The 27,694-nt window shown below is 42.0% G+C and overlaps 1 protein-coding gene and 1 long non-coding RNA gene across 5 annotated transcripts in view; one reads left to right on the plus strand and one right to left on the minus strand.

Moving 5' to 3' along the window:
- The window catches only part of CNTNAP5 (contactin associated protein family member 5), an 807,688-nt gene that overhangs the window by 442,878 nt on the left and 337,116 nt on the right, over window positions 1–27,694 (minus strand). For all 4 annotated transcript variants that reach the window (XM_045479457.1, XM_045479456.1, XM_045479455.1 and 1 more), the window contains exon 4: window positions 13,628–13,775. In XM_045479457.1, the coding sequence (XP_045335413.1) occupies window positions 13,628–13,775 (148 nt within the window). The remainder of the gene's footprint in view (window positions 1–13,627; window positions 13,776–27,694) is intronic.
- On the plus strand, window positions 1,422–3,119 carry LOC123598776. Its single transcript, XR_006712778.1, has 3 exons — window positions 1,422–1,666; window positions 1,896–1,976; window positions 2,984–3,119. It is a non-coding gene; the product is annotated as an uncharacterized LOC123598776 (long non-coding RNA).

A 27,694-nucleotide genomic window follows, 5' to 3' on the forward strand; every position in this document is an offset into this window, starting at 1 on the left:
ATTGACCATGGTTTCATTTGGGGGGAGAAACTGAATACCCCTTGTTAATGATTCTAGCTGAGTACCATCAGTGAAGAAGTCACTCCAGTGACCATTTCAACAGAGAGTAAATGTAACACAAACTATAGGGGGCAAGGCCTTGGCCTTTGTGAGGAAGCCCACGGTTGTGGAAAGTGGCTGATCTATCAGTCCATTTTGCCTCCTAAGGCTCCTTTAAAATCATACCCATTAGCATAAGGGTCACAGGAATCAGAGCCATACAGTCAGTCAAAGCACAGAGCAGGCAGACAAACATCAATTCATCAGGAAAAATGGTTAACTGTGGATTTCCCCTCCTTTTTTGGCCTTACAAAACACCTCGCTTCCTTAACCCCACATTTATAAGAATCTGTCAGCCTTTTTTATTTATTTTGATTTTTTAATACTAATGTTTTATTTTTGAGAGAGAGAGAGAGCATGAGCAGGAGAGGAGGAGGAGAGAAAGAGAGAGAGAGAGAGAGAGAGAGAGAGAATCTGAAGCAGGCTCCAGGCTCTGAGCTGTCAGCACAGAGCCTGACGTGGGGCTCGAACGCCATGAACCAGAGATCATGACCTGTGCTGAAGTCAGATGCTTAACCGACTGAGCCACGCAGGCGCTCTATGTCTGCTTTTTTTTTTTTTCTTAAAGCTACTAAAACTCCTGAGTTCATATTGTCCTATATATTTCTATATCTCCAAAGCCTAGCAGAGAGGGGAATAGTGAGTCATGTGTGTTGCCTACTGAAGTAGTTTTAAGAACCTTAATCAATAATAACTGTTATTTCAGATTCATCAGAAATGCTGACCTATGAGAGAATACCACAGTGTTTTTTAGTTGATATGTTCTCACTGCACATGTACATGTATATTTGTCTCTTCATAGAAGAGTTTCTTTTTTTGTTATTCTTCTGTGAACTATGAGAAAAAAAAAAGAAAAAAAAAGAGAAAAAAAAGGGAAGGGAAGAAGTTGACTAACTCAATTTTAAGACCCTTCTGGGCCCTGATTTCCTCATCAATAGACTGAAGAAATTGCAATGAGTGATTGTGGAGGTATTTCTGGCTATAAAATGCTATCTATGATTTCCAAAGCAGGATTCAAAGCTCACACTGGGGTCTCCAAGCCCTGAGGCCTGACTGCTGTCATCACGTCCTCTGCTCCTCTAGGGTTTAAATAGCTATAAACCTAGCCTCTTAAAGTCCCCTGTGATATGGACCTTAACATGCCATAGATGAAATTTACAGTTTTTCAGCCTCTACCATGTATGACAAATGGCCCCAGATGATGGGAACAACAAAGAGGGCAGCTGAAGCTGGGATGACAAAGAGATTTATTTGGGGAAAGAGAATGTGACTTCAGCTCTGAGGCTGATCAATTTTGGATGTCACCACTTGGCAATAATTAACCAAGTAGGGGCAAAGTCTTTTTCTGTGTGGAAAGGAGGCAACTTAAGGTATACTAACACGGTTGTAAGTTTTAATGAGATTGGGAAGTGTGGCAGATCATGATGCCTTATCAGAATTTATAATACTTTTTAAAATTAGCTTCCCATAGTGAAAGGAATTCAAATAGAAGCCCCCAGACAGAAGTCCCCTTAACCTAAAGTCTCCAGATGGGCCTGATGAAGGTGTTGGAACCTTTCAGGAACTGGTATGTAAAAAAGTTCACCTTCTTCCTTTGAGGTGCAGATGGAATGTGGTCCTGAATAAGCTGGGAAAAGAAAAATGGGGAGAAGTGTGGTGACCAGCTTAAATAACAGCCGAAGATAATGATGATCAGAGCTAACCCTTTTTCAAGGCTTATCTTATGCCAAACGCTGTTTCAACCAATTTGCCTATGTGAAACAAGCACTATTATTACCTGTATTTTCACTAGAAAGGAAGCTGCGTCCACAGAAGACCCGAGATTGTCCAGGATTATACAACCAGTAGGTGAGAAAGCTCGCTTTGCATCTCTGGTGGTGAGTATGCCCGTGTGTTAACGTGAGTATATACGGCCTATAACCGTATTTACATTTCATTTAAAATCCTTAAGATTTGCAATCACAGACATGAAAATGTAGACAGTGTAAACTAAGAATGAAATGACTCTCATAGCTAGGAGAGGAGCTTGAGAAAAACGGTTTTAAACTCTGGCTCCATATGACCACCACCTAGGAACAGCAAAAAAAAAAAAAAAAAAAAAAAAAAAAAAAAAAAAAATGCTTATGCTGGGCTCTCTACCCAGAGATTATGACTTAGTATTTAGAAACAGAATATCCCCCAGGTGATTTTTATGGAGAGTTAGGTTTGAGAATGCAGGTAAGGGACAAAGAGGTAAGGAGCTACTGGACGGGGCAGTAGCCACACTCTGTTCCTGGACACCTTCCTATGCTCAGGAACTGAAGGTTGCTCACATTGGGCTTTGGGAATAAACCAATAATACGGGTATCAGAAAGCTGAACAGAATGCTTTCCAGTAAGATTTTCCCATGTCATACGACTAAATGCTTTCAGACACATAGTAAAAAGCCCACGGATATAGGAACAGTATAGAACTGGGTTCAAAGCCTGTCTCAGAAGGCCACTGGCTGTGCCACTTTGAGGAAGTTGTTCATTCAACAAATTTAATAGCTATTAATTGAAATGAGCCTCTTTTTGCGCTATGAACTACGTATGAAAGTAGATATGCTCCTTGATGTTATAGAGCCTGAAATAGTGAGATAGGTAGCTCACAATGAAATACACATTTAAATAGCTACTAGATATCTATATTGATCTATCTCTATTTCTCTCTTACTGTGTGTGTGTGTGTGTACACGTGTATTCATTCTATACGCTGAATGTTGTATCTCCCAAAAATTCGTATGTTGAAACCTACTCCCCAGTGTGATGGTATTTGGAGGTGGGCTTTGGGAAAGGAGACAAGATCAATGGGATTAATGTTCCTATGAAAGAGACTCACTGAGTTCCCTTGTCCCTTCTGCCAGGTAAGAACACCGTGAGAAGATGGAAATCTATGAAACAGGAAGTGAGCCCTCCCCAGACACCAAATTTGCTGTGCCTTGATCTTGGACTTTCCAACCTTCAAAACGTGAGAAATAAAGGTCTGCTGTTTATAAGCTACCCAGTCTATGGTTTTCTGTTATAACAACCCAAACAGACTGAGGCAGAGATCGATGCTTTGAAATAAAAGAATGGTATGTGTTAAGATAAAAAAAAAAAAAAAAATGGAAGGGTAACTTTATTTGAATTGGGAATCAATTGGCACCTCTCTGAGAAAGTTATAATAAAGCTGAGATGATTGAAGAGTTGAGCTAAAGGGGCACTTGGGTGGCTCAGTCGGTTAAGCATCTGACTTGAGCTCAGGTTATGATCTCATGGTTCATGGGTTCAAGCCCTATGTGGGGCTCTGTGCTGACAGCTCAGAGCCTGGAGCCTGCTTCAGATTCAGTGTCTCCTTCTCTCTCTGCCCCTCCCCCACTCACGCTCTCTCTCTCTCTCTCTCTCTCTCTCTCTCTCTCTGTCTCAAAAATAAATAAAAATTAAAAAAAAAAAAAAAGAGTTGAGCTAAAGAAGGCAGAGGCGGTGGGGAGGGGGAGCCCTCCAGACAGAGTGATCAGCCCATTCAAGGGCCCTGAGATAGGAAGGAGGCAGCATGGCATGAGAGACCACAGAACAGAAGTCACTAGAGCTTGAGCCCAGGTAGGGAGGGACACCACAGAGCGGTGAAGCCAGTGAGGCAGGTGAAGTCCAGGTCCCCTGGTGCCTGTTCTTCATGTACAGGGTGCACAGGGCTTTGGTTGTGTTACGTGCAAGCAGAAGCCAGTGAAAAGTGTGCAGCAGGAAGGGGCTCAACTCTGTATTCTATGACAATCCTGCTGACTGTAGTGAAGATAATGGAAAATAAGAAAAAGACAAAAAAAAAAAAAAGAGTGAAAGTGGGTTGCTGAATTAAAAATCCAGGTGATACAAGAAGTAACTAAATGAGGCTGGTGACTGTGAGGATGAAAAGAAATGGGCATATTGGGGATGGATTGGGAAGTCATACTGACAGAACTTGTTGATGGATTTGCTATGGGAAATAAGGGAGAGGGCAGATTGAAAGAAAGTTTCCCACGGCTGATTTGGGCACCTGGTATTGTCTACTGAGATGAGGAGGTCCACAAGCAGAAGAAACTGAATGTGGTTGGAGGGTTGATTTTAAGAGTTCCCTTTGGGACATGTGAAATTTGAGCTATTTATGACATAATGAAATTGAGATATCAATCAGGCAAATGCATATGTAGTTTTAGAGCTCAGAAGAGATATTTGGCTCAGGATGAAAATCACTTAACCTATCTAAAAGACACTTCATCTTTATATATTTCAGTCAGTCGGAAGGGAACCTTGGGAGTCATGTGTCTCACTCTGGATTTTGGCTCAGGCTGTGATCTGGCAGTCCTAGGATGGAGTCCCATGTTGGGTTCTACACTGACAGTGCAGAGCCTACTTGGGATTCTCTCTCTCTCTCCCTCTGTCTGTCCCTCCCTTGCTCATGCTCTCCCTCTCTCTCAAAATAAATAAATAAACATTAAAAAATAATAAATTTCAATCTGTCCTTGTACAGTACATAGGAGGAGTACTTCCTATTTGAAAGACATGGGGGAAGGGAAGGAACAAAATAGTTACAAACAGAGAGGGAGGCAAACCATAAGAGACTCTGAAGTACAGAGAACAAATTGAGGGTTGATGGGTCGGGGGGGTCAGGAGGTGGGGAAAATGGATGATGGGCATTGAGGAGGGCATTTGTTGGGATGAGCACTGGGTGTTGTAGGTAAGCGATGAATCATGGGAATCTATTCCTGAAGCCAAGAGCACAGTGTATACACTGTATGTAGCTTGTTTGACAATAAATTATATTAAGAAGGAAAGAGAAAGAAAGAAAGAAAGAAAGAAAGAAAGAAAGAAAGAAAGAAAGAAAGACTGTCGAGGCTTGGAGTGTGTTGTACTGTAATGTGCATATTAAATGACAGTGGGGAAGGGGTATGTTGATGATGACAGTGGCATTTCTAATGGAAATCATAACTGAATGAGGGAATGGTTGCCACCAATAGCAAAGATACTGGCTCCCTCTCCCAGAAAGAGTCGCCATTAATCACAACGAAGAATGGTGCTCCCCATTTCCCTATTTCTTCTTTTGTAGTCTCTACAGGAGATGAATTATTTTTCCCAATTCTATACTGACATCTTTATTTCAAGTGTGCATCTTTACGCTACCAACTCAGTGATGTAGGAGGACCCACATCCTTTATTTACTTGGGTCACCGCATGAACGTGTTTGGCCAAAAACTAATCAACCTGAAAACTGGTCAGAGAGAGAAAACATCCCCACAAAACTTAAAAACCCAGGCACCCCCAGTTGACAACAGTGGTGACACAAGAGGAAACATGGTAATGGAGGAGGTATTCAAGAACTCTTATGAGAACATAATGAGAATCTAACAAGTGTGGATGCATACACGGAAGATGTGGCAAGCCATCACGAACTCGACACACAGCAAGAAGTGGTTATAACTCGTTCAGATTAGCTGTCAGCACGGTAAAATTATCTTCTTGGTTCACCAGAGAATTATTCACTTCATGAAATCATTCAGCAGAAGCAATCCGAAAAGAAGAACTTGGATTGTAGTCTTGGCAGAATGCCATGGAAGACCACATTGGATACTACTCTTGGGCAGAGAGAGAGAGAGAGAGAAAACCGGAAGGAGGCAGAGAGAGGAGATCCCAGAGCCCATGCCAGCAGCAGAAGCACCAGCAGAACGCATCTGAATCTGGGAGAGGCCCCTTCTCTGACAGAGGATGTGGTTGGTTAATGTTTCCCCCAAAAGCAACATGTCCTGGCAATACAGGGCGTTCCTCTATGGATACACACCTACTTTAGTACTAGCTGTCAGTTACTAAACACAAACTGTTTGCTACATACTCTGCTTTATGTTTATACACAGTAACTCAAAGGTGACACAGTAGTCTTTAAAGTAATTACCACTGTGACTTGAGGATGAGGAAACAAGAGACTCAAAGACATCAGCAGGGTTTGCTGGAAGGTTCACGTGTTTAATAACAGGTCATTTGTTCACCCGTTCCTATCTGAGCACACAAAGGGAATCTATTGCTCTGAACTTCATCATGACCATGGCAAAAAAGACAGCAGTGGTAACACGAAAGCAGTGGGAACGTCAGTAAAATGAGACGGTCACTGGGGAATTAATAAAAGAGAATGAAGACAATCAAGAAGAAAAGATGTTAAAAACATAAATACTTAGGGAAAATGGAGATATGCTTTTACTTCTAGAGATTTTAAGACAGAATATACCAGAATAGCCTTAAGGAGGCTCCAAACACAAATCGATCTGGGAACTGCAACCACAGATAATCTCAATTATTCAACGAGAAAAAGTATAAGGTATGAAAGACACCCATGTGGAAGGAAGATTCTCGTAAGCTCATAATTTCATCACTTACAAAAGGCAAGAGAGGGACGCCTGTGTAGCTCAGTGGGTTAGGTGTCCGACTTGAGCTCAGGTCGTGATCTCACAGTCCGTGAGTTCAAGCCCCACGCCAGGTTCTGTGATGACAGCTCAGAGCCTGGAGCCTGCTTCGGATTCTGTGTCTCCCTCTCTCTCTCTGCCCCTCCCCCACTCACACTCTGTCTCTCTCAAAAAATGAATAAACGTTAAAAAATAAAAATAAAAAGGTAAGGGAAAGGCCTTCATTAGAAGGAGTGCTGCGATTTTTAAAAATGTAATAAACACGTTCAAAAATGAACAACGATGCCAGCATCTGCATCTAAAAATTAATTGCACATTAAATACTCACGGAACACACAGCAGCTGTCAGACACTAATCTAGGTCCCAGGTAGCTGAGAGGTAGGACATGATTCCACCTTATAGAACAGATTGGTGACAGACTGGTGGGGAAGCCCCAGGTAACTTTAATTTAACAAGATGAAACCTAGAATTGAAACATAAAACCTAACAGGGGGCCACATGGCAAGGTCTAGGAGGCAAAAAGATTTCAAAAGCAGGTGATATCTGATCTGGCTGGTGAAGGGCAATCAAGAGAGAAAACCTAATGAAGGAGAAAGAGGATTTTTCGGAAAAAGGCAGCTGCAAGAATGAAAACATGCAATCTGGAGAGAAACCCAGGTCTGTGCCGGGAACCGTGCATGTACACACAGCGGAAGCTGAATATGGGGATATGGCAAATGAGAGGGGTGGAGAACTCTGAGCTCCGCCAAAGGCTGTGAGAAGCCCTTGAAGGGTGAGCCAGTTCTCCTTTCCAGAAGGTCCTGGAAGCAGGGAGACGGCCACTACAGCTGCTGAAATGCTGGCTGAGATAAGAGGAGGGACAAATCAGGGGATCACGTGACTGGGGTCTGAAGAAGAAGTGTACAGGGCACGGGATTTTCAAGCCGGGTTTGGAGAAAGAAGAAAGAGGCTCAAAGAAAGCAAAAGGGAACAAAACAAGAGCCTCCAGCTGGGGCGGACTCTGCTATGTTGAGGGATGACTGGAAGGCACTGAAAGGCAGCCTGCTTTGACTCCTCCAACAAGGAGAGAGCTTTTCAAACTGGACAGGCTAGACTTTATTAGGAAGGAAGTGAAGCCCAGGAGAGGTTAGAGAAGAGGAAGGGCTATCTCTTACTATAAATATCTTTCCTCCTGCAGGCCAGATGAAGTTTTTTAAGTTACAGTAGGGAAATGCGGGAGCAGAGAGAGACAAGTGGCTCCGTTTCCTACCTTCCTGCCCTTGCCTCTTGTGCACTAAGCAGCAAAATCCCGCAGCCGTACCCCAGTTTCCCCTCTGTGCTCACCCCTCCTGCTGCCTGGAGATCCCCTCTGCCGGGCAAGTCACTACTCAACTTCTGAGACCTAGCTCAGGTGGCTGGTATCTCTGCAATCTTTCTGATACCAACAGTAGCACTGGCTTACTTTGTCCTCTCCCCCCCCCGCCCCCCCCGGGGTCCCCTTTGCAGATTCCTATGAGGCACACGCGTATTTTGTGGCAGGTTTTTATTTACATGCTTGTTACACCCTCTCTGACTATCAGCAATGTCAATCATTTGACAAATACTGAAAGAATACCAAGAACCCAGCATTGCGATGGGCGTGGGGGTACCTGACAGGTGCAGTGACTGCCTTTTCAAAGCAGAGAGTCCAGTCGGGAGACATATGTCAAAGAAACAACTGAAGAATTAATTAATGAAATGCAATCATACAAAAGCGCTTCAAAGAAAAAAAAAACTACAGGACGCATTAAAGTTCACAGAAAGGTCTTGTTTATTTCTTATATCCCTCAGGGCTTTGCATGATGCATGGTGTATGTGATGTATCTTAATTGCTCAATAAAGTTGTCAACTGAAGGAATAAATGAGTGAATGAGTGAATGAATGAATATGCAGATATTTCCAAAACAGTTAAAACTTTAGGTCTTAAGAAATTATAGAACTGTAAGTTTTCCACCAATCTTTAGCAACATACTCAAATGGATTTTTGACAAAAAGGTTTATGAGCCCATGGTGTGGGGAGAAAAACAGTTCCCTAGAAACTACAATGGGTGTTATTAACAGCAAGTAATTTCAGGTGAATTACATGGTTGCCCATGCTGAGACTGGACTGATATATGTATCCGTTCATTCCTAAATACCCATTTCTGCCTATTAGGTCCTGAGACTTAATAGACAAGGTGCCTATTCTCATGGCACTTACATTCTGGTGCAGGGCTTTGGAGAGGCAAACAACAAACAAGTAAACCAAAACAAACAAACAAGATTCTGTTTTGTGAGAGGGACCACGAAGAAAATAAAGGTACAGCATATAGCCAGGGGATAACAGCTGATACACAGGAAGTAGGGCAGGAGACTTTAGAAGGGCAATTAAAGTGGACTTCTCTGGGGGCACTTGGGTGGCTCAGTCAGTTAAGCATCTGACTCTTGATTTCTGCTCAGGCTATGATCTCATGGTTCCTGAGACTGAGCCCCACATAGGGCTTTATACCAACAGAGTGCAGCCTACTTTGGATTCTCTCTCTCTCCCTCTCTCTCTCTGCCTCTCCCCCATTCATGCACATGTGTTCTCTCCTTCTCTCTCTCTCAAAATAAATAAATAACATTTTAAGAAAAGTGGACTTCTCTGAAGAGGTGGCATCAGAATTGGAATTGCACTGGCTAAAGGAAGTAACTCTGTAAATTCTTGGAAAAGCTGTTCTGTGCCTAGGGAACAGAAAGTGCAAAGGCCCTGTGGTAGAAAAAGTCTGGCATGTTCCAGGAATAGCAAGATGGCCTCTAAGGGCTGGAAGAACTAAAAGGAATTTGAAGAGGTTGGCAAGGAACCTCCAATAAGAAATTCTACTTGCTGGAAATGAGTCTCAATTTTATTTTAAGTGAAGTATGCAGGGGAATGATGCAATTCTCTATAATATTTATAAGAATCACTTTGGCTACTGCCTCCCAAATAGGTTTGGGGAGACTGGGCATAGAGCAGGAACTCCAGCTGTAAGGTGATTTAAATACACTGGGGGAGAAGAGACAGAGGCTGCAGCTCCGGAAGGCAGAAATATGTGGATTCAGGGCACGTTTTGGAGGAGAGAGCTGATGCAGCTACTGTGAACTTAAATAAGTTGCACGGGAGTGCCAGTTATGGGAAAGGAGGACTCAAGACTGCTTTCTGGGCTTTTGCTCTAGCAGGTGAACAAACAGTGGTGCCATTTACTGAGTTTGGGGAGATGTGAACAGGTGTTTGAGGGAATGGTAATCAGGAGTTGTATTTCTGCTCTATTCAATTTAGACTTTCACGAGGACATACCTAGCATATTGCCTATATAATTCTAGAGGTCAGGCCAGGAGATACAGATGTGAAGACGATCAGCGTATCCACAGTGTTTAAATTCATGGGACTCTGTAAATTCAGATGGGCTTGGGGTGTAGATGGAAAGAAGTTCTGAGACAGAGCCCTGAGATTGAGCACAGGTAGCTGGTGAGCCAGAAGGGAAAACCAGGTTTTTAAAAGGTAGAAATAGGTAACTGAACCAAATACTACTCAGAGGTTGAGTGAGGTGAGAAAAGGGAAGTGACCATTGGATATGGTGATGTGGAGTTCTTCACTGGTGGTCTTTGCTGAAGTAGTTTCTGTGGGGTGTTTTGCATTAGATGATAGATAGAGAGATAGATAGGTATGCAGATAGATAGATAGATAGATAGGTAGATAGATAGATACACATACAAATAGATACAGATACAAATAGATACAGATACAGATACAGATACAGATACAGATACAGATACAGATACAAATAGACTACACGGAACTGCTTACATGAGTGTGGGGACCGCCCAGGCAAGTCCGAAATTCATCTGCAAAGCGGGCTGTCAGGAAGGGGAGGACGAAACTCGGGCAGGACCTGAAGCTACACTGTACAGGTAGAATGTCTTCTTCCTCAGGGAAACCTCAGTTCTGATCTTAAAATCTTCCGACCGACTGAATCTGGCCCACCCAGACATCAAGAATACTCTCCTTTCCCCAAAGCCCAGTGACTGCAGATGGTCACCATCTCCCAGCGACAACTAGGTTAGTGTTTGGTTGGATCCTGGGACCCTGGCTAGCCAAGCAGACACCTGGAACGGAACACCACGTGTCCAGACCGCAGAGAATCAGGTGCAGTGTGCTGGGGTGTGAGCGGGTGGAGGTGCTAACCACACACAGACCTTGGAGAGAAGCTGTTCTGTGAAAAGCAAGGGAGAGAAGGAGTAGCTGCTAAGTAGGGCTAGTCAGCTTTTGTTGTATTCCTTTTGATAGCTTATAGAGCAAAGTCTTCTACGTACAGGAATGACCCAGTCAAAGGGAGGATGAGATGGTGTTGAAAGGGAGGACCATCCTCTGATCCAGAGGACACACAGAGACTTGTTTTTAGATAGAAATGAGAGATGAGGGATCGTCTGGGTGGGGCAGTTGTTAAGGAGGCGACTCCTGATTTCAGCACAGGCCATGACCTCGCTGTGTGTGAGATCGAGCCCCACTTCGGGCTCTGCACTGACAGAGCAGAGACTGCTGGGATTCTCTCCCCCACCCCCGCATCTCTTTCTCTCCCTCAAAATAAATAAAAGTTAAAAAAAAAAAAAAAGAAGTGAGAGGTGAATTCTTTTTTTTCCCCAAGGGAAAGCAAAAAAGCACCAGGACCAATGATTGGAAAGGACCGAGTGTTCAGCAGCTCCCCAAGGTGGCTAACATCCCATCACTCACAATAGGTACCCAAAGATAAGTTATCCCGTGAGGGAATGCACTGAGTAGACATGGAGCCTACCTGGAGGGCAGACCCCGTAGGACTGGGCTTCCTCCAAATCAGGGACTGTGAGCCTGGTCAAGAACTGGGCTTTAGCAGATCTGTGGGCCTCCTAATATTATAGAAAAATCTGCTTATGAAAAAATGTCACTGTGGGTGCTCTTCTTAAGGGGATGTCCCTTGCTGCCATCAGAGTCTCAAAGGGGTCTAGCACTGGAAAAAGCTGAAGGTGTCGCTCCAAGGTCTCTTTCAACCCTCCAGTCTGCTCTTCAACTTGATGCGAGGAGTCTTTCTGTGTATGCATGCAGAACGATGTACATGAACAGCAAAGGAAAGCTGACTGGCTGACAGAAAACAATGAGGACATGTTAAACAGTAATGGGATTGTTACCCCAAAATAGATGGCTGAAGTCATAACATAGGTAACCTCTTTACTTCAGCATGAAAGTGTCACCTTTTACTTAAAAATAAACCTCCGACTCTCTCTCTCTCTCTCTCAAAATATATAAATAAATAAACTTAACAAAAAATTACTTTAAAAAAAGTTTTCTTGGGGCGCCTGGGTGGCTCAGTCGGTTAAGCGTCCGACTTCGGCTCAGGTCATGATCTCACGGTCCGTGAGTTCGAGCCCCGCATCAGGCTCTGTGCTGACAGCTCAGAGCCTGGAGCCCGTTTCAGATTCTGTGTCTCCCTCTCTCTCTGCCCCTCCCCTGTTCATGCTCTGTCTCTCTCTGTCTCAAAAATAAATAAACGTTAAAAAAAATTTTTTTTTTAAAGTTTTCTTTAAAAAAAAAAAGGGGGGGCATCTGGGTGGCTCAGATGGTTAAGTGTCCAACTCTTGGTTTCAGCTCGGGCCATGATCTCATGGTTTGTGAGTTCAAGCCCCACATCAGGCTCTGCACTGATGGTACGGAGCCTGGTTGGGATTCTCTCTCTCTTCCTCTCTCTCTGCCTCCACCCCTCATTCTCTCTCTCTCTCTCTCTCTCTCTCTCAATAAATAAATAAATAAATAAATAAATAAATGTAACAAAAAATTACTTAAAAAAAGTTTTAAAATTAAACCTCCAAGTAGCGACATCTGTTATCAAGAGAAGAGGCAACAAGGGAATCCGGGCATGCCAGAGAACCTGGAATTGGAAGCATGTGCCCTTATGGACATTCTGTGCTGTGTTATGCAAGGGCTGAAGTGGAATGCAGTGTCTCCCTAGCCTAATGGTGTGCTGTTGATGTATCTGTTGTATAACATACTCTTTCTGGAAATGCTTGTTCAAGATAAAGACAGCCATTTCACAAGTAAATCCCCTCTGTGAAGAAATTTATTTTCAGTAGATGCTCTTATGTCCATCGCTTCCCTAGGGAGCTTGTTAATACTCAGCTTTCCGGGTCCCTACGCCCAGAATCATAATCCAGTATGTACAGGACTTGGCTAGGCAAATGCATTTTTAAGGACCGCTCCAGATGATTCTGATACAGGCATTCAGTTGGCCATATTACAAAAAAACGGTACAAGCACATAACCCAATAGGCACTCTTATAACCAAAACCAGGATCTGTTGAACCATGTTAGTGGTAGCAATCACATGCGTTCATACATTAGGGGTCACTGGGTTTTAGTATATAAGCAGGAGATGTCACTGCTAAGGTAGAAAACTAATTTATGATGGCCTACTTTTAGTTTTAAATATATAACTTGCAGAGGAGAATTATAGGAATGATTACATTTCCTGCGTAATTCTGACTGTATTCCAGAGCGACTGCCAGTTCTACCCGTGGTTACCATTTTCCTTATTTGCCAGCCACTTTTACGTTCAAGAACAACTCACAGATGAATAGTTGGCTAGCATAACTCCAGGCGAAAAGTACTCCCTGGGTTACATCAGGTTGGAATGCTCCTTTTCCTCCCCTTCTAGAACAAGTGAAGAGGGGGAATCTTTTCTCTTCATGGTGCTGAAGGAGGGGCGAATTTATCATACCTGTAACACCTCACTTCTGGGAAAGAACGGAGCCCAAATTCCTCTTCTACTTCAAGGACAAATGATGCTCACATTTCAAGAGCTCTTCACTTTGAACTCTGGGCTGTTGTTAAGCTCTTATCACGTTATCACTACCAAGCTGCTTCATCCCTAGACAGAAGAAGAGTTTTTCTAGCTCTGGGTTGAATTTTACATTTTCAAATGTGCAGAAGTTATTAAAGGCTTGAAAGAGTTTTGAAACAACCTGAGATTGCCATCACAATGTAGATAAGCTGGTAACCCTTGGGGGGGGTGGGCGGCGCTCACAACACAACAGCGTTGAGGGTACGTGTGTACACTTACTATAGGAGCATCCGTAGACCTCCACCCTCATGCCAATCTTTCCACTTGGATTCCATTCCAGGGGCACGAAGCGAATGAAGCGGGCTCTCACTGAGTGCAGTAACTTATGGTGCATCACGCTGTCAGCATTCATGTTTCCTGCAAAGGTCTGCGGAGAGAAAAGGAGGCCCCGTGAGATTTGTGACACCATTGCGTCTCCTTCCCATGCCGAGCTCAAAGCACCTCACTGCAAATTCACATATGTTATTCCACTGAGTCTTTCCAAGAAAATCCTCAATTTCACAGATATGTCAAATAGAAACCGACTCCTGTGAAAATTCTTCATTATGTGCCTTTTTTTTCAAAAATGCTATCCATTATTCTTTGAGGAACTCTCTCCCCCAAGGTTAGACATGACACCTGAAAGCTTCACAAAGTAAATAATACCATGACGTTCCAATATTTCTAATGCTCATAGTCCCTCCCTGTGGTAGAGGAGATAAGTGGCCATCTCCTCTTAGAAGGAAAAGGCTTTCATTGAAGTAACTGTTACCATCAGTTGAGGCCAGTCACTATGCTAAGCACTTTCTATTATGATTATTACCATTTCACAGATTAAAAAAAAAAAAATACCTGAAGCGTAAAGAGAAAAAGGGTGAAGAAAAAAGAAATCTTCACATCATCCAATTGGTTAGGAATTGGTCTGAGATTCAATTCCATGGTCGTCCTATTCCAAAGCTTGTGGTTTTTCTACAGCCCCACACTCTTCAGCTATCGCCATGTCAATCGTTACTGGAGGGAGAAGGGGGGTTCTGACTCTTAGGACTCTTAGGTAACTCATTTTCTCAGGAAGTTGAAGCAAAGGAGCACATAGTTTGGGAACTATTGGGTGCACCAGAATTATGTCCTCTAGTCTTCATTTGGATGAGGGATTTCTGGAGTAAAAATTTTTCTGGAGATGGAATCCAAAGTCTCACACCCTATCTCTTTTCCCCATTGGGGTAGAATATACGTAACATAAACGTCCCACTGAAACCATTTTAAAATGTATATTTGAGTGGCATTAAATACTTTCACACCATTGTGCAACCCTCACCACTAGCCATCCGGACAACTTTCTCATCACCCCAAGGTTCCCTAATCCTTAAGACAATATGTCATCTAGCACACGGATTTGCTTGCTTCATTAAAAATTGTCATTTGCCTTCTTTTCTGATTCAAGTATTTGTAGATAAAGCATACTTGCTAATGTCCCATCAATGTCAATAAAAGGGAGATCCGCTAGTTCGTCAAGTGGCCAAAATGAACACCAAGTAAAGTATCTTATGTAAACAATGGAATTGAATCCATTTTTTTTTTCTTTTTAAATTTTTTTTTTCAACATTTATTCATTTTTGGGACAGAGAGAGACAGAGCATGAACGGGGGAGGGGCAGAGAGAGAGGGAGACACAGAATCGGAAACAGGCTCCAGGCTCTGAGCCATCAGCCCAGAGCCTGATGCGGGGCTCGAACTCACGGACCGCGAGATCGTGACCTGGCTGAAGTCGGACGCCTAACCGACTGCGCCACCCAGGCGCCCCGAATCCATTTTCAAAGATCCAGTCTGAACCTTGTCTGTATCCTCACCACAGCTGTGAACACTCAGACATTCTGCAGCACACAATACACCCAGGGGCTACTAACTCTGACATAAGCAATTGATAGCGTCACTATTACGCAGCACAAAGTGGCTTACTGAAGAATGAATACATTCACTTCCTAATTTGCAGCTACACCTGCAACAAAATTCTCATGTAACGGAATGACTTAGTGGAGAGGAATTCCTCAAGATTCAAATCCAACATCCAGGCCACGGATTTAGGCAAGGTTGTACCATTTTTTCTTCATGCAAATAAGAATGACTCTACTTGGCAGGCTGGCTCTTCCACACGTCCTGCTCCCAGCCTTACAACTGGTGCAGGTATAAACCTTCTTCAGTCCCTTGTTCACTTAGAAAGGATCTTTCCCAGGGCACCCGGGTGGCTCAGTCAGTTTAGCATCCGACTTCAGCTCAGGTCATGATCTCACAGTTTGTGGGTTAGAGCCCCGTGTAGGGCTCTGTGCTGACAACTCAGAGCCTGGAGCCTGCTTCTCCCTAGAGAATCTCCCTAGAGATTCTGTGTCTCCCTTTCTCTCTGCCCCTCCCCCACTCACGCTCTGTCTCCCTCTGTCTCAAAAATAAATAAATATTAAAAAAAAGAACGGAATTTTCCCTATAGAGTTTAGAGTTTTTGGTTTCCATTTTTAATATGTTTTTGTCCATACTTCTTTGATATATATGTTCATACATGTTGTATATCTTGGGGAGAGGTACTGGTGGTTTCTGATTGTCCTAGATAGAATTAAGGTATTTCATGGTTTTCTACAACCTAACTGGGGAGTTTCCATTCAGTAATCTGGACTCCCTCTTACTTATGGATGCTACAACCCACCTCCCAGGCACATAAAGGCCCTGGGTCTATAGTATCTCTATCTAACCCAAACTTTCAATAAAATCTTTCTTACACTGAGGACAATGGGGTGCCCCCTCCAGAGTTCTATGTAATATATATACCAAATATATCTTAAGCTAACGTTTAAATCCTGGTTGTATAATTCTAGATATAAGATTTATTTTGTGAACCTGGAATCCTTTATAGGATCCCTTAACTCATGTACTAAGTGCTCTGATGACGGAATCTTGGATTCTCATCAAAAAGGGCACATCTTGGAAAGATTGTGTAACATTAGGCAAGTGACTTAATCTTTCTGAGTCTCTCTGTCATGATCTGAACATCTCACGGTCCCAGAGCTATATAATTTGTAGTTTCATAGCCTCATAGGCTCATGCCAGAGGAGACCCAAGGTCTCAAAGTTTGAGATCTCAAAGTATGCAGTGCATGGTCCCAGGACCCTCTTGGAGCTAAGAGGCTAACATTAACTTGGGAATACTTAAAGCTGGAGGCAGACTGAGTCTAAAGGAAGCTTCAGCCAAATTCTCACCAAGTGCACTAGTTCAACTTCTGACAAGATCAAAAGTAATCATCATATAGCAATTCAGGAAGTTGCAGGCTAGAAAGAAAAGCAAACAAATGTCTCCTTCCTCTTCCAGTGCTTGAATTCCAAGGCCCTATTAGATTCATTAAAGCTATCACTCACCCCAAGTCAGCTCAACTGCTAAAGATACCTGGACAGCATTAAGGGTGACAGCTGACTTTTCATGAGATATGTTAGAGACCAACTAATGCTGAAAGTAGGATACCATTAACCTAGCATTCTTTTGTTTTAAGTTTATTTATTTTGAGAGAGTAAAGAGAGCAGAGACAGAGGGAGAGAGAGAATCCAAAGTAGGCTCCACACCGTTAGTGCAGAACCCAATGCCGGGCTCAAACTCACGAACTGTAAGACCAAGACCTGAGCCAAAATCAAAAGTTGAACACTTAAGCCACCCAGGTGCCCCTCAACTTAACATTCTATACCCAGCAAAAATAGCTTCCAGCTCTGAAGAAAAAATAAACATAGTTTCATTTAAACAAAAGCTGAGATAATTTATTACCAATAGACCTCCACTGCTAAGAATTGCTACATAAGTAATTCTATCTAAAGAAATTGATACAAGATAGAATTTTCTCTTTTTTTAATTAATTTGTTTATTTTTGAGAGAAAGAGAGAGAACACGCACATGCAAGTGCTTGAGTAGGGGAGAGGCAGAGAGAAGGAAAGAGAGAATCCCAAGCAGGCTCCATGCTGCAAGGTCAGTGTGGAGCCCAATGCAGGGCTCAAACTCATGAATTGTGATATCATGACCAGATGTGAAATCAAGAGTTAGATGCTTAGCCAACTGAACCAACCAGGTGCCCCAAAGACAGAATTTTCAATGTGCAGGAAGGAATTAAGGATACTCAAAGGGTTAAATGTGTGGGTAAGAATAAAAGACTAGATTTCTTTCTTTTCCTAAAAATTGTAAAGCCAATTCACACTTTAGAGGAAAACTAAAAACACATTGTGAGATTTATAACATATATAGAAGAAAACATATGTCAACAAAGCTGCATAGAACGGGATACAGGATAAATAGAATTACACTAGTTCAAGGCTGCACGTTGTATATAAAGTGATATATTAGCAATTTTATATAAATTACAAGTTAAAGATGCACAAAAATAAACCAAAAAGGTATAGCCACAAAGCCAATAAAAGAGAAAGGATGGAATAACATAATAATAATAATAATAATATAAGAACAACAAACCTGATCCCAGTTTAACACAAACTAAGATAGGAAATGAGAAACAAAGGAATAAATCACAGACAAGAAAAAAAAAAAAAAAAAGGTAAACTTAAACTTTACCAAACTGGTGATTACATTAAAAGAAAAATGATTAGGGGCGCCTGGGTGGCGCAGTCGGTTAAGCGCCGACTTCAGCCAGGTCACGATCTCGCGGTCCGTGAGTTCGAGCCCCGCGTCGGGCTCTGGGCTGATGGCTCAGAGCCTGGAGCCTGTTTCTGATTCTGTGTCTCCCTCTCTCTCTGCCCCTCCCCCGTTCATGCTCTGTCTCTCTCTGTCCCAAAAGTAAATATAAATGTTGAAAAAAAAAATTAAAAGAAAAATGATTAAAACTCCAGTGAAAAGTTAGAAATTGTCGGGCTGATGGAATAAGTGTGTGTGAGGAAGAAGCCAGTAAGGATGTAGAATATTCAAACAGTGAAACTGGCCTAATTAATGTTCACAGAACATGGAAAAATGACAGGTTAAATACATTGTTTTCAAGTGCACACATAGGACATTCACTAAGAGGGACCCTATCATATATGGTAAAAAAAAAAAATCATATGGCTTGTTTTCTGACCACAATTAAGTTGTCATAATAATAACTTATTTAGGAAACCCTCAAATGTTTGGAAGTTATTCAACACACTTCTAAATGACTCATAGGTCAAAGAAGAAATCAAAATGGAATTTAGAAAATAGTTCTAATTGAATGATGATAAGAACACTGTATCAACATTTCTGGAACATAGCCAAAGCAGCCCTTAGAAGAAAATGGATGGTTACAAATGCCTTTTTTTTTACATGAGAAGGAAGAAGTAAAGTTAAAAATCTATATATCCATCCCAAGAAGATAAAAAACTAGTAAATCTGAACTCAGAATGTTATACTCCGCAATAAAAAATAACCAACAACACCTGCTCCAATACGTGTGTTGGGCAAAAGTAGCTAGCCATCAGGAGAGCATACTACACAATTCTATGTATATGAAGTTCTAGAAAGGGCAGAACTAAGCTCTGAGGATGGAAATCACATCAGCAATTTTCTCGATGATGGGAGACAGAAAATGACCACAAAGAATATCCATCAATTCATCTGAACATAACGTCCACACAAGGTAGAAAATCTGCATGATCTTCATTTTAAAGATGAGACAACTTGATTTTGGAGAGCCTAAATTGAATCATAAATTATAAATCAAGAAATTATCAAATTGAGACTGGATTATAGAGACTCTGATTAAAGTCCGGTGACCCTCTGATTGCATTCTCATTATTGCCCATATACATCGGGTTTCTGAAACCAAATCATGGCTGTGGCACAATAAGAGCTACCAGGTTTGAGGGTCTGCTCCACGCCAGGCACTTGCTAGGCCTTCTGTATAATTTTAGTTCACTCTGTTTACCTCAAGAAGTTTTAGCCAGCTTCCTCACTAAAGGAGCCTCCCCCCGCTCCCCCGCACACGTACATTTCAACTTTCCAAAGTTGTGCCACATCTTACAACTGTGCTGCCAGTCGACAAGGGATTCCCCACCTCACTGGCAGACTTTGGGAATCAGGTTAATTTGGGGCAACGGTATCTACACTGTTTCTCACAAGTTTGTTTGGTTCTCACCCCACATCAACCAACAGTATACTGAATCTGGGCACAGGCCTTTTACTGTTGTCGTGGGATAAGTGGCATTATTTTATTATAAAATACCATGCATATTGTTCTTTTTAAAAAAATGTTTATTTATTTATTTTTAGAGAGAAAGAGAGAGGGGAGGAGGGACAGAGAAAGAGGGAGAGAGAATCTCAAGCAGGTTTCACACTGTCAGCACAGACCCCACGGTCGGGTTCCATCTCATGAACCATGAGATCATGACCTGAGCCAAAATCAAGAGTCAGATGCTGAACCTACTGACTCAAGAGTCAGAGCCACCCAGGAACCCCTCATGCATATGGTTCTTGAGGCTGTTCATTGATTTGGTCCCTACATAAGAACATAGTGCATAAGCTCATCTTTCTTCTTCCATATCATCCCCCATAGTTCAAGAAGTGTAACGACCACAGAAGGTGAGTTCATGTGCGCTCATAAGAGAAAACAACTACCTAGAAGGGGGCTCACAGGAGGAGCACGTAGGAGAACACACAAGAAAACGAGAGTTTCAGAGTCAGCATTCAGTTCCTTCCCCTTACACATTCATTCCTTGTCACTACACAACGTTTTGGCTTATGAAAGGAAGACCCTTTGCTCATGATGAAAGTGCTGATACTCTTTTTATTCTTTACTAGGCAGCTAATGGAGTAGGCACAAACTATGAGGCTAAGACGGGATGGTCACTGGCACTTACCCATGGAGAGTGAACGGGTCTGGGCTCGCTGCTACCCAAGCAACTCACTTGGCTGTAACAAATACATCACATTGTGCCAAACCCACTGATGGCTCTGACTGGCAGCGAGACTGCAAGCATCCAGGTGCTGCGGGGAAGATGTCATTAATTTGCCTAACTGCAGTGTGGGCAATAAATAACAGGTGCAGCAACCAAATTCTGCCTCCGTAACCTTGACAGGGAATATCAGGAATTCTCAGGGAGACCTATTTCAAGTCTGGTGCTCTGCCAAACTCCATGCTGCCTAAGGGTCTGTTTTAAAAGAAGCAGTAGAGTGGGAGAGAAAGGATATGAGCTGTGAGTGCTAATCCTAACCACCTTGCTGATTCGCTCTGTCGTCCCTTGCAAAGCGCAAGGACTGTAGTTCCTTTGGGGATATGGGCTGTATCTTATTTTAAACCAGAATGTCTAGTGCACGGAACGTGGTATTTCTTCAAGGTATGTTGAAATGGCATTCAGCAACCCAAACCAAATCTGTGCACTGTAGTTATTTCAAAATCAGTGAATTTCAAACAGCATCTTAACTTCGCTCACACTGGTATTAGTAAGTTGCTGAATCACTGAGTGAATGAATAAGCAAAGGAACACAACTTTTCTGACTCTTGGTTTTCTCACCAGGAGAACCGTGCAAATAAAATCTCCAAGGCAGTGGCGAAACTTACATTAAATACTACATGCAAATGACATTGCACATAATAGATTCTCACAAACCACACAATACTCTCACAGAGAGACAGAAAGAGAGAAATTCCAATAGCTAGTTCCTGTGTAAAAATATCTTTGTGTGAGAGCATATTCTGAAGCAGTGACTTACTAATACCCTCAAGCCCCATGCAAGGCATTTGTCAATCATACTTACATTTTCTGAATGACATTCAAAGGGTTCTCCCAGAAAAACAGTACAAACTAAAGCTAAGGAAGGACTAGCAGCCCAGAGCTAATTAGAAATACATTTTTTCTTATTTAATAAGATACATTTAATAAGGCAGAGGGTAATTAACATGCAAACTGCGGAGTTAAAACTAAAACTGATACACCCATTCAGGCTTTGAAGTTCCAAACTGCTCTGTAGGTGTATGTGCTGAAATGGATTTCAGACAGGCACTTATACAAAAGAAAATGAGAGGTAAGTGTTAGGAACTAGACACTATTGGTGGGAGACAGGAATTCTGTTTCTTACCATTTATTTGCTGTTTTTATATATATATATTTTTTTGAGTATAATTGATACCCAGCATCACATTAGTTTCAGGTGTACAACATAGTGATCTGACAAGTTCATAAGTTATGGCACGTTCACCCCAAGTGTAGCTACCACCTGTCACCATACCTATTACAGTATCATTGACCATATTCCTTAAGTGACCAATTTTAGGGATGTAAAAAGGAGAATTAGACTACTGAATTCTTTTTTTATTCTACTCCTATTTGTAGGAAAGTGTCCATTACATCATTATATCCTTATAAGAGCAGATGTGGTATATCTACTTGCAATTTCATAAGAGCAATTATTTAACTGAGCTAGAAAGCCACCCTGAATTTGATAACTGCATAAGAACAACTCCACCTCTGTCGCTTGATCCTGATAGTTGGCAAAGAGGAAAACCAATCCATGGCACTGTCCTCCTTTGCCAGTACAGTCTCCAGAGTAGGAGAACAGTTCAAGGATTGAGGGCAATAGTAGAGAAAAACTGTCACTCCCACTTGACCTTGATCACAAGTGGAGTAGGGTTGTCAGGTCAAGCCCTGCTAGTAACCATCACGCACTCATGTTCTGTTCCCTTCTCTTAGGAATGACATGTGCTTATTTTTTTCCAGTTCGTGACTGTATCACTGAAGAGATATTTGCTTCCTCCTCTGTTTCTGGAAGTAGAAGTGCCCTCCAGCTTGAGGTATGAGTACTTCCTCATTCCCACCCCAGCCCTGACACAACCTTTGTCTGACATGTGCTCTCATGCAGTCAATGGCCAATCGTCATTTTGCTCCTAGTCTCCCTGTCCTGACCTTAACTGTCATCTGCTTGAAAGGATGGTTACTGTGGTTATTGCGTGGCCAGTTGAGAAAACGGAATCCTATGTGAAGTCATAATACTGGCCACTTTATTATTTTTTCATTAATTTATTTATTTTTGAGAGAGACAGACAGAGTGCAAGCTGGGGAGGGGCAGAGAGAGAGGGAGGCACAGAATCTGAAGCAGGCTCCAGGCTCTGAGCTGTCAGCACAGAGCCTGATGCAGGGCTTGAACCTATGAACTGTGAGATCATGACCTGAGCTGAAGTCGGACTCTCAACTGACTGAGCCACCCAGGCGCTCTTTGATCACTTTAGCATTAAATTACCCATATTAAAGTTATTTGCATGCAAATCTCATCAGGTATAAAGTCTCCAAACAAATTTAACCCATCACATGCATTCTGGCTTATTCCAGAGTAAGCCAGAGATAGTGAGGGAAATAGTGAGACTTGCCAGCAGAAGTTAGTGAGTAACTTACAAAGATTAAAGGCCTTCAATTATATGCCTCTCCCACTGGAGGCACCAGTGCCCTCAGAAACCAGTACCCATCCCTAGGCAGAAAAACTGGCTTCTCATAGATACAGCAGACCATGACCGTGGCATCTGGATATCTACCTCCACTTTCTCCTTCAAAAGTGATTAATTCTATATCCATTTCCTCATCTTCCCCCTAGTCTGATGAACCAGTGTGTTCCTCTGTAATCTACTTGAATTAAAACAATTCCATCAATATCTCAAGTACAAAGAGAATTAATTCATTGAATGTCAACAGTTACAAGTGCTAGGAGAGGGCATTGCTAAAGTTATGTTAAAGTAGAAGTTGAAGGAAGGGCTCTCAAATTGCCACTGGCCTCTGCCCATTTACAGCTTTAACAAATCATCATTGATTTAAAGGAAGTTTCCAAGTTAAGTTGCTCAAAACTCTCCCTAGACCAATAGGAACCTTATGCATACAATTAGGCTATCAGCATCGTTGTGACAATTATTGATCTAGGTCACATTTTACTAGAAAATAAAGTAAGATCAACTAATAATGTGGAAATAAGATATATTAACCCACAGCTAAATAATAGAAATGTGGTATTTTGTCTACCAGAGTGGATGATCCAGAACCCTAATTATTCTTGAGGACACTATGCATGTACAGATAAATATTTGTTTAAAAATATGTATTTATATGAGACACCAAATTCCTCCATTGTCATTGCTGTGTTTGTTCAGAGGTTCCGATTTTTGTGTGACTTCTGCTGCGTTAAGTATAATGGGTAATAAAGTGATTGTTGACAACACTGTCATATATTTACATTTCCATCTCTTGTGCTAAGAGCTATAACACCATCATGTATGGCAGCTTGACCATATGGTGCACAACTGGAGAAGATTGAAACACCCACTTAGCAAAATCAGACTTTTCAGACTCCACTAAAGCAAAAAGAAACAATTCCTTTGCCCTCTTCTGATTTCTGGAAAAGAAAGACAAAGCTTTCTGAACTTCCTGGTTCATGAAATGGAGAACTGAGCATGGGGGTTGCCAGGAGGGCCTGGTCTTCTATTACAGGATCCAGACCAAAGAGACCCTACAGTAAGGACCTGGTCCAGAGCTAGAAAGAGACAACCCGATACATCCAGGGTAAAGTCATGGGGCAAAGGGAATAATGAATACCAAGATGGAAAGACTGTTGAGCTTTTCTGCCCGTTTATGTGCACTGCAGTCTTTTGTAGGGGCTCTTGCCAACTTCTTTTCCCTTCCCAGTACAACCCACCCTCCTATCTTGCTTTATTTTCCTTCCTAAACTCATCTTGCTTTACTTCTTTGTCTCTCTCCTTGCACTGTGAGCTCCAAGAGAGCAGGGACTTCTGGAATCACAGGTTAGGCCCAGAAAGATTTGCTGAATAAAGGAACAATACACATTTTTTCTCCTAAATTGTTCCATTATGGAACCCTGCTCTTTTTTCCATGGAACATCTTAAAAGAATGTTGCACTATAGAAATATGCACAAAGCATCACCCTGAGAGAATTTCATGTTCATGCCTTTTGGTGGACAAACCAAAGTTTTAAGACATTTTCTCAAGGAAGGACAAGTAGTTGAAGGGAGAATTGAAGCAATATTACGTATAGGAGTTCCTTCTACCATTACGGCTGACTTTCATGCTCTTAATTCCTTGACTAGAGCATTTCAGAGAAGCAAATAGAGAGGGAAGTTTCAATCTGTATAGTTAAGAAAGCCTAAGCTATCCAGCTTATCAAAAACTACCCGAGGGAGAAGTATCATAAGGAGAGAGTGGGCAACATACATTGTCAACATTTCTTCCTTCATTCTATTCTGTGCCTGTGATGGTTCAATTGTTCGCCTCACAAACTATATGAAGACTGTGGATGTGGTTCCCACTGTCCTTTACATTTAACTAGCCAGAGAACAGGCTAGGTCCTACGAGGACCAAGTGAGGACTAAAGGGTTCTAGGATGTTCCTACCATTATTTCCTCCACAGTGCTTTACGGGCTCACTTCCAAATAGCAATGTCTATACCAGCTGATAAGCCCCAATTCACCTGTCATGTAGCTGATTTTCTCCTAAAGATAATTTAACCTTGCTGAATAGAAACCTTTGAGGAGACAGCAGATTTCTCTGGAAATAGGAGCATGGAAGCAGTCAACACATGTCTTTTCTTTTCTTTTTTTTTTTTCCTTCATTCGTTTTCCTGAGATTTGGATCTCAAACCAGCACTCTGAAGAGAAGGTGTTAGCTCATTGTCAGCCTTTGGCAAAACCATATAATAGGCCAAGTTTATCATGATCTACTTCTCTTATCCTTTCCTCCTTTGTTCCATTTCTGCTCTTAGCTGACTTTTAGCTATTTTCTGTCAAATTTTTAGTAGCTCAAGCAATGACTCTAGGAAACATCAGAATTTCCTTTTTTTTTTTTCAGTTTTATTGGGAAATAATTGACATGCATCAATGTATAAGTTTAAGGTGTACAGAATGATGTTTTGATTTACATAGATTGTGAAATGATTCCCACAATAGGTTTCGTTAATATTCATCATATTGCATATAAATGCAATAAAAAGAAAAGGAAATGAATTCTCCTTATGATGTAAACTCTTAGGGTTCACTCTCAACAACTTTCCTATAACATCACATAGCTATGTTAGCTACGGGCATCATTATGTTGTAGATGACATCCCTAGTAGTCATTTACCTGATAATTGGACATTTGTAGCTTCTGACCACCTTCCTTCAGTCCCCTTCCCCCACACCTTCTTTCTCCATTCATTTCCCAATGGACCCTCAGGTTGTTTCCATGTTTTGGCTAATTGTACATAATGCTGGGCATTAGCTCATTGTCATGAGGGTGCAGATATCTTTGTTTATATCAGCGTTTTCATTTCCTTTGGATATATTCCAAGAGTGGGACTGATGGACCATATGATGATTCTATTTCTAATCATTTGATGATCCTCCATACTGTTTTCCATCATGGCTGCACCAATTTACAATCCCACCAACAGCGCACCAGGATTCCCTTTTCTCCCCACCCTCACCACCACTAGTTACCTCTTGTCCTTTCAATGATGGACATTCTAACAGGTGTGAGGTGACATCTCGCTGTGGTTGACAGTTTTAAAAGGGACCCTTGAAGTACAATGAAGGAAGAAGGAAGAAAAACTTGCATGCAAAAATATTTCATTTCTGCTGACAGTATGGCTGGTAACTTGAAATAAAATACCTGGATATTTGCTGCAACCTCTGAGCTGTGGCCGTGAGTAAAGGAGAACTCAGGAAACATCTGGCGGAAGGTTCATTTCTTTCTTTCTCTGCACTACCTTCATCATCTCTTCCCTGGATGACTGTAACAGCCACCAGATAATCTTTCTCTCTCTGGTCTTACTCCATTTCATCAATCTTACAAGAGGGTATATTAGCTTCAAAATCAAGGAGAAATTTCTAGTATGCCCTACAAAAGCCCTCTGTTTTTCAAACCATCTCCTGCTTCTTCTTTCCCTACAGGGCCCTTCTACCATATCGCACTGCTTGAGGTTCGCTCAAAAACACCTGCAAACTCCTTCTTTCAGGATCTTCTCTGTTGTGCTCTTCCCAAACTCTTTGTTTAAATTGGTGACACCCCCCCCCCCTTATTTATTCCTACAGTCTCCATCTTGGCCACACATCAGCAGCAGGGCTGGAACATGTGCATCAGAGTGGTCTCCTATAGACTGCAATCACCTTGAGGACCTACACCCTGATCATTTCGTGTCTCTAGCACCTGATACGTGGTGGGGGGTGGGGGGGGGGTAATACATGCCATTTTCATCCCACATTTCATGTATTATCCCTGAGCCCTCTGTAGGAAGAGTTATTGGTTCCTTGGCTGCATGACACAGTTTGAAGAAGCTGCTGGACTTTGGGTGGAGGCACCCTCGAAAATCACTTCCTACCATTATTTCATATATAGCCAAAGGCCACTTATTCTGACTTTCAGAACCTTGGTTTCTTTACCTATTAAATGGGAGTAATAAGACATACAGAAGGAATTATATATATATCAAAGCTTTCTTTTTCCAAAAAAAGATTCTCTAGAACTATAAATGGATGGTCCGCTCTCCAATAATGTGCACCAGTGGCTTCTACTGCTAACATGAACCATCCTTCCAGCTGCTGCCATGTATAAATACCAGGGAAGTCTGCATACTCCAGATTGAATGCAGAGAATTAAACTTGGATAATGCCTTTGTACCTCGCTGTGTCAAGCAACACTCAGGCGCTGTTCATACTCTGCTTCATCCTCAAATTTAAATAGCAATTTTCAGACTACCTAGCTTGACAATTCTACACTCGGTCTGATTTCATTGGTGATGGTGTCTGAACCAAGTCAAACAGGCGTTTTGAGTTCCTCTGCATGGTGAGCTGACCTTACTCTGTTTCCTGATACTTCTATCTCACAATGCCTGCATGCTCTGTAAACTAGGCTATTCACTGTCACTGGCCACAGATATTACATGGAAGTTTGTTTCAGTACCTTTGTGCTATGCCTTTGCATAGCATTTCAGTGTAGAGTTAGGACGACAGACTCCGGATCATGTGCCTAAGTTTAAATCCTTACTGAGTTTGAGAACTTGGATGAGTACTCAACTTTTCTGTACTAATATTTGCCCAAGTTTAAAATGAGGATAAGAGAACATTCCCTTGGGATTGTTGGGTTGAGTGTGTGTGCGTGTGTCTGTGTGTGCGCGCACATGCAGGAATGTCTGTGTGTAAATTTGTTAACACGCATGCACGTGTCTCCTATTTCATGCCAGAATTATCATAAGTAATATATACATTCATATATATGGCTTGGATATTGCTTAGAATAGTTCTTGCATGACATATGAAGTTCTGGCATAAAGTTCTACCTGTATAATTATTAAC

Source organism: Leopardus geoffroyi, chromosome C1, assembly GCF_018350155.1.
Source record: "Leopardus geoffroyi isolate Oge1 chromosome C1, O.geoffroyi_Oge1_pat1.0, whole genome shotgun sequence".
Taxonomy (NCBI): Eukaryota; Metazoa; Chordata; class Mammalia; order Carnivora; family Felidae; genus Leopardus; species Leopardus geoffroyi.